Source organism: Geospiza fortis, unplaced genomic scaffold (assembly GCF_000277835.1).
Source record: "Geospiza fortis unplaced genomic scaffold, GeoFor_1.0 scaffold113, whole genome shotgun sequence".
Lineage (NCBI taxonomy): Eukaryota > Metazoa > Chordata > Aves > Passeriformes > Thraupidae > Geospiza > Geospiza fortis.
Window position 1 is genome coordinate 1,757,960 of NW_005054429.1, and position 7,750 is coordinate 1,765,709.

The 7,750-nt window shown below is 40.5% G+C and overlaps 1 protein-coding gene across 1 annotated transcript in view; it reads left to right on the top strand.

Annotated features, from left to right (window-relative positions):
* The window catches only part of LGR4 (leucine rich repeat containing G protein-coupled receptor 4), a 75,927-nt gene extending 68,528 nt beyond the window's left edge, over positions 1-7,399 (top strand). Inside the window, exons 16-18 of the mRNA XM_014309434.2 lie at positions 469-590; positions 1,148-1,222; positions 4,179-7,399. Of these exons, the coding sequence (XP_014164909.1) occupies positions 469-590; positions 1,148-1,222; positions 4,179-5,455 (1,474 nt within the window). The 3' untranslated portion in view covers positions 5,456-7,399. The remainder of the gene's footprint in view (positions 1-468; positions 591-1,147; positions 1,223-4,178) is intronic.
* Positions 7,400-7,750: the final 351 nt, after the last annotated feature.

The window sequence follows — 7,750 nt, forward strand, 5'->3', positions numbered from 1 at the left end:
CCTCCTGGTGCCCCCACCACCCTTCCATCTTGAGGGGTCAGGCCTACCTCTGCCGGGCCACAGGCTTTCCCTCCCCGGCCCAGCTCGAAGCCGGGCAGGGGAGGCCTTGCCTCTTTGCTGGCCGGAAATCAAAGAGGGAGCCCAAGGGAGTGCTCTGCTTCTAACCCCTGTGTTCTCAGAGGCGCATCCACCCTCAGTGGCCAAGCCTGGTGTCAGTTTAGAATCTGAACACCTATTGGCCTCTGGCCACTCCATTCCCAGAAAACCTGCTTCCTGTAAACCCACGACAAAGAGTTCATTAGAAATGCTTATACCTGATCCAATATGAAACAGCTTTTATCAGCCACTGTGAGAAAAAGAAGATTTGAGTTCAGCACTGAAGTGTGCTACTGAAATATTTTTAATAGGTGGTAATCTTAACTTTGGTTACCAAGTTTAATGGTCTTCCTTGTCCTGCCTGTATTTCAGGTCACTCTCTGTACCATATGCTTATCAGTGCTGTGCATTTTGGGGTTGTGATTCTTATCTAAACTCCAATGCTGAAGATTCCAGTCAACAAGATCAAGGTGCCTTGATGGATCATGAGAAGGGTAAATGTTTCATGTACTTAACCAGCAGTATTGTTTTGTACCAGACTAGAATAACAGTGTGTGTTACCTTTGAATAAGGGAATAGGAAAAATATGTCTTTATATAAGTCTCTTCAGAAGAGATCTCTGAAAGTGCTTAGCAATTGTTTACAAATCAGCAGTGCCATGTTCCTTCCAAACACATGAAAGATATACTGGACACTGTAAGACTTAACTGTTTGAAAAAAATAGTGATTTTTTTTAAAAAAGTCAAACTGCAGGTATTGCTTCTGTCATGTTCTGTCATGTTATTGTTCTCAGTGTTTCAGCCTTTCTATTCAGACAGGACTTGTCCTTCCCCTGACTACTTCAGGCTCCACAGATCCTTCCCCAGTGATCTGGTTACAAAGTCCTATGAGCAGAAATTTCTGCACTGAGCATCAGACCTTATGTGGCACACCAGAAGCACTTCACTTGTCACAAGGCTCAGGTGTCAGTGAACTACTTCTATCCTAGGCAGCTTCACTGCCATTTCACTTATTTTTCTTCCTACAGCTAACATGTTTTTCACTTTTACAGCTAATGCAGATATTCTAAGAAATGAGAAAAATGAGGAATTGGGACAGACTATTATTCACTGTACACCAACAACAGGTAAATCTCATCATGTGCTTTAGCCACACTGAACTTCAGGCATGGTGTTATGCAGAGAGTTGAGTGAATTAGATCTTTGATTCCTGGTAGTCATTCTGTACACAGAAGATTAAATTCTCCAGTGCTTTCAGTGAAACTTGATTTGATGTCAGTGTTGTTTTGGACGAGCAGTCACAAAGATCTGACTCAGCTTTAGACATATAGCTCTTCATTGGAGAACTGTGCTAGGAAAAATACCAGAACTTCTTTCCATAAGCAGAATAATCAAAGAGCGTAATGCTTATATTTGGAGTCTGCTAATGCACTGCCTCCTAATTCTGCCTTATTTCTCCAAGGAACTGTCTGGAGCAAACTGTGTGAATGCTCATCTGTTTCAGTGAGAGTTCAGCCTGTGTTTTGAAAGCTTAACTCAAACTGCTATCATTGGTGGTTTTAAGGAAGCTTGATGTCTTTCCAGGAGAGAGGATGAGTAGCAGCCATGTGATCTGTTCCCCAGCTCTGCTGTAGCTGCATTAACTGTGAGCAGAGGGCTGTTACAAGCAGCTGGAGCAGGCAGCAGCATCTTGAACTGCTCAAGACACTTGTGCAGTGAATAGTCTTATTGGCATACCAGATTTATTCCAAGTCAGGCTTGAACAGTCCAGGAGTGTTGCAAGTCTTTGATCTTGCAATGAATATTTTCATTCGAGGCCACTTTGTTTCTGCCCTTCTGTATCTCTTACTCAGACTGCCAATTTCTGTACACGGTTCCCCTTAGCTCCTGAAGCACTTGCTGTGGTGCCTCTTGCTTTCTGCCTTTGCCTCTCCAGAGTTTCCTTCCCTACATCCTGTACCCTTTTGTCTGCATAAACAGGAACATGCTTCTAACACTACGCTTTCAATGAAGTTACTCCTGGGTGAGCAGGAGTTTTCCGACTCTTACTTCTTTTTCTTCTCCTAACTACTATTTTATGTTATGAAAATCTGTTTATCTTTTGAGCTAGCTTTGGCTTTAATATCCAGAATACCATAAGGATTTCTTGATCACAGCCAAAAAAACCTGTAGTCAGAAAGTCAAATATATTAATGTAATTGTACATAATCTAAAAGTTATTTTGTTAAAGGTGCTTATTTGCTTTTGATCTCCTGCTTACAGAATGATATTAAGATGGTGTGTTGTGTGGGTTAAATTTTTAAAGTCTTTAGCTCATTCTTTTTGTCCATGCCAGAAATGCTGTAGTAGGTCTAGAAGAAAGAGCTTGTTCTACAAGTTCACAGTTTGCCTTGTTTTTCACCCGTCCCTCTCATACTAAGTTTCTGTGCCATGCTGTCATCTGCTCATAGGATACTCCTCCCACCATGTCAGTTCTAAATCACTGCTCAGCCTGGAGATCCACTTTGCACCTTGCCTAAGGAATGGATTGCTGAGCAGTGGTGCTCAAGGAGCTCAAGTCTGCTGAAACATCCTTCCGAGCATGAATTTTTACCCCGTCCCAGCATGGGCTGGGAATGTCAATGTGAGAGGAGGGTAACTTTTAACCCAAAGGACTTGGGAGAAAGGCAGGGGAAGGGTAGTGGCTTTTATTTGTCTCAAGTACAACTACTAGAAAAATGGCTTCAAATTGATTTTTGGAAGCACATTTTAAAATTTCATAACTAGGAAGTTGTTTTTATTTTTAAGTAGATCAGCTTAGCAGGTAGTATTGTGTCACAGGAATGTATTGTAAGGTTAATTATTCTGTCATTGATGTTTTACTTGGGAATACCTGCTAAAAAGGGGTTTTACTCATGATTTTCTGATAATCCAGTGGGCTTCATTATTTTCTGACCAAAAATTAAGCTTGATCATTTAAACAAACCAAAAAGATTGATTTTTTTTTTTTTTTTGCTTGTCAGTTCATTAATTTCTGGAAGTTGCTTTAGGCCTAGGGAGATTTTGGCACTGCCATTGAATCATTCTTGGCAGTTCTGATCCTGCCCACGCCAGGGATGGGTTGTCCTTACCTTTCCCCTGCCTGGAGGGAAGGGCTGTGCAGCACAGAGCCAGCCCTCAGTCACAGGCTGACTCCAGCTCAGAGGCTCCAGCCTTTGCAGGCTGACATTTTTCATCTGCTCCCTGAGTGCTCCTCAGCTGCAGGGAGCGATCCTGAGCTACCGTGCTTAGGACAATTAGAGGTGCCTAATGGGGATATAGGAGAGGTTAAATTCTTCTAATTATTACTTAAAATCAGTAGGATTTTCCTATGGAATAAATGGCAGTTAGGGGGATTAGAAGGGTATGCAATAATAGTGACCTTTGTTCCTTGTCTTGTCTCCTTTATTTTGTTTGTTGGACTTTTTTATTATGTAAGCTGTTTTAAGTGGCCAAAAAGAAGAAAAAAATAATTTTTTCAAGCTCACAGTGCCCTTCAGTGGTGAAGCTGGGGGACAGGGCTTGTGGTAAATTCCTGTCCCTATTAAAGCTGCTTAAATTGAATTTGTCTGCTGTTCTACAGATGTTTTCTTGTCACCAAAAGTTACTCCAGAAAGCATGTTTGTGAATAATTTTTTTAGAGAACATGTTCTTTCTAAAAAATTCTTCTCCCTTACAAGGGGATTGTGAACATTCACTTTTATATTTTTTGCCATCCTTTTCTATAAAGTATGAAATCTACATAAAATGAAAAAGTATTTAGGTCACAGTAATAAAAGCTATTTTGAATAGCTAATTGGTAATTAAGTTTGTTTAGCTAGCTTGTTTATACAAAATTTTCTCAAGTGACCATTCACTGCAGTAATTATTATTTCAGGCATAATTAATTAGTAAATAACTTCAGCAGAATAGTTTGCTTTCAGCTGACCTATTTAGCAGTTCAGCTGTGTATTCTAGTCATGAATTAATGAGGAGTTCACTTTTAAGACCTTCTCAAAATCTTGCTTATTAAGGCAGAATCTTTTCCTAAATTGGTTGTCCTGTTTGTTTTTTGTTTTCTTCTAGGTGCTTTTAAGCCTTGTGAATATTTATTGGGCAGCTGGATGATTCGCCTAACTGTTTGGTTTATTTTTTTGGTTGCTTTGTTCTTCAACCTGCTTGTCATGTTAACAATATTTGCATCCTGTTCTACATTGCCATCTTCCAAACTGTTCATAAGCCTGATTTCTGTCTCTAACTTATTTATGGGAGTCTATACTGGTATTTTAACTTTCTTGGATGCTGTATCTTGGGGAAGATTTGCTGAATTTGGCATATGGTGGGAGACTGGCAGTGGTTGCAGAATTGCTGGGTTTCTTGCAGTTTTTTCATCAGAAAGTGCCATTTTTTTCCTGATGTTGGCAGCTGTTGAACGGAGCTTGTCTGCAAAGGAGTTTATTAAAAAGGGGAAAAGCAACCGCCAAAAACAATTTCAAATTGCAGCATTTTTTGCTTTCCTATGCGCTCTGGTAGCAGGCTGCTTACCGCTTTTTTATAAAGCAGAGTACTCAGCATCTCCCCTTTGCTTGCCCTTCCCCACTGGAGAAGCACCTTTGTTAGGTTTCACAGTAACTCTGGTGCTGCTGAATTCACTAGCGTTTTTGCTGATGGCTGTTATCTACACTAAACTCTACTGCAACTTGGAGAAGGAGGATCTCTCCGAGAACTCCCAGTCCAGCATGATTAAGCATGTGGCTTGGCTAATCTTCACCAACTGCATTTTCTTCTGTCCTGTTGCCTTCTTCTCCTTCGCACCGCTGATCACAGCCATTTCTATCAGCCCTGAAATCATGAAATCTGTCACTTTGATATTTTTCCCACTGCCTGCTTGCCTGAACCCAGTCCTCTACGTGTTCTTCAACCCCAAGTTCAAGGAAGACTGGAAGGTGCTCAGGCGCCAGCTGAGCAGGAGGAGCGGGGCAGTGGCCATCGCTGCAGGCGCCCAGGGGGACGTGGCGCAGGACTTTTACTATGACTGCGGCATTTACTCCCACCTGCAGGGCGGCAACGTGGCTCTGTGCGAGTGCTGCGAGTCGCTCCTGCTGTCCAAGCCTGTGCCCTGCAAACATTTAATGAAGTCGCAGAGTTGTCCGGCGCTGGCCGTGGCGCCATGCCCGAGGCAGGACGCCTCCTGGTCGGACTGTGGCACGCAGTCGGCGCACTCAGACTACGCGGACGAGGACGATTCCTTCGTGTCGGACAGCTCAGACCAAGTGCAGGCCTGTGGCCGTGCCTGCTTCTACCAAAGCAGGGGCTTCCCCCTGGTGCGCTACGCCTACAACATCCCCAGGATCAAGGACTGAGAAAGCTCTCTGCCCTCAGCTGTTCCAGTAAAGAGGTATTGTGCTTGGCAGACTGTCGCCTGTTTTGACCTTTCAAGCAGGAAGCACTTTTGGAATTGTTATTTAGTGTCATTTGTAAAGAAGGGGAGTGGGTGGTAACTTCTTGAGCCATACATTTTTTAAAAAAATAAATGAATCGATTGCCCTGACTGTAAATAATTGGTAAACCAAAATTGTTACCCAATATTTTTACTATTTTCACAAAATAGTGGTTTCTTTTATACAGTTTTTACATGCTAACAGTGTGTTTCCACATCATATTGCAGTCATACTTTGCTTCTTCTGTTGGGGGGGTAAGTTCTTCCCCCCCCCCCCAAGCACAATATAAAGCACAGCTGTTTAATATTATAGAAATTATTTTTAAATGTGACTTTTCTATAATTAAGCAAAAAAATCTATTGCTAGCTTTCTATAGTATATTCAGCATTGAATCTCAGGATGCATTTTATTGCAGGGCCAAAAAAGGGATTAATTCTCCCATATGTAACTGTGACAGCAATATCAGAATACTGTGTTTGTTTTGTATTTAACTAATGTTCAATTAAAAAAAAAAGAAGTTTGTTGCAGTAAAGTACTTGTAATCCAATATTCTGTAGATTAATTGGAATCAGAATGTTAACAGCTGTCAGGAACAGTAAGGTTAAACACATTTTTCCAGTGATGGCACATCACTTCAGGTGAACCACACAAGTTTGTTCAGTATTGGGAGTCGAGTGGCAGCACTGGCAGCAGTGAGGGGGTGTGGGGTGACAGCAGAGCTGCCCCTGCACACAGCTCATGTCTGTGCCATCAGGCTGCCAGTGCTCTACAGCCTGCTCAGTGTCACAGCACTCCAGGAATACCTATGACAGGCTGAGACTTCAGGAAATCAAGGGAAAATGCAATGCAATTTGGCACTGAAAAAAAAGCATTTTTCCAATATAGTTTACTGACAGTGAAGTACACTGTGCAAAGTCACTGATTTTCACCTAAATCAGTGCAACCTTTTTAAAGCATTAAAGTTCTGAGACCCAAGTGATTTAAGTACAACCAGCGATCATTTTTTTTATATTTACTTTAAAATATTATCAATACAAATTTAATAATGCATGATTAAGTAATTATGTAAGGTTTTTGGACAATGCACTAGATCAAGAGTAAATCCACTGCCATCCCAGTTACTCTGGAGAAATTCTTGTTAAGATCTAAAGCTAGATTGCTGTTTTGAGAATTAAACTGTACATATTGTTCATACAATGAATTTTTATCTTTGTATTGTAAGTTATTTGATAGAACCCATGATGGGAAATGTGGCTTCAGTTCATTTTGTTAATTAAAGCTACCTCCTAAACAATAGTGGCTGCCAGTAGCAGAATGTTTAAAATGTGGTTTATGTACTTTTTTCATTGTAAATAGAAGTGGTTGTATATTGTCACTATAATAAAAACAGGATCCTTGTATATCAAAATCATGTAGTTTGTACAAAGTATGGGAGGAATATTTACTGTATGCTGTTAATTTTGTAAGCCAAAATATTCAAGTGTAGAAAGGGAAGAAAACCATCCAAGAGTTGTTAATTCTTATATTTACACTCATGAATATTACATCTTCAATTAGCATGGAATGTTACACTAAAGCAAATAAAGGGTACATGAATACCTATGGTTATTTATCTCTGTTTTTCAAAAGTTAAAGCTGAAAACAGTGCACATTAGAATTATTGAGCATAAATTGTCTCATCTGCTCTTGGCTACATGTAGTGAAAGTTTCAGGAAAGAACTGCCAGAAAAACAAGAAAGTTGCCAATTTACAAGTGGATCTGATTTCAGAATAATGCTGACTCTTGGTATGCAAAAGGTTAAAAACCTTAAACGAAGTGTTAGCCCTCTTATGAAGCAATCTCTTGATTAAAAGTCTTGTGTATTGTGTTTGAGTGGAAATGTTTTTAGTATGTTTTGAAAAATCATACAGATTATAATTTTCATATTTATACTGTTTAATGTTGAAACTGTGGGGGTTTTTTGAGCCATCATTGTATAAGAGCCACAGCTTGTCCCACGTTCTGTCTGTTGGCCAACCTGTCAGAAGTAATAAGAATGCTTCTCAAAAAGGACTGTAAATGTCAGCTGCCATTTCTAATCAGTGGGGAAGGAAATAAGCCTGTTGTGTTTTCAATGTTCTTACCTATGGATTTATTTCTTCTGTTCTACAAGTGAGCCTTTGCTGCCATGCTGTGTACAAAGGTGATGTGATCCATTTGAAGCTCTGGTATTTCAC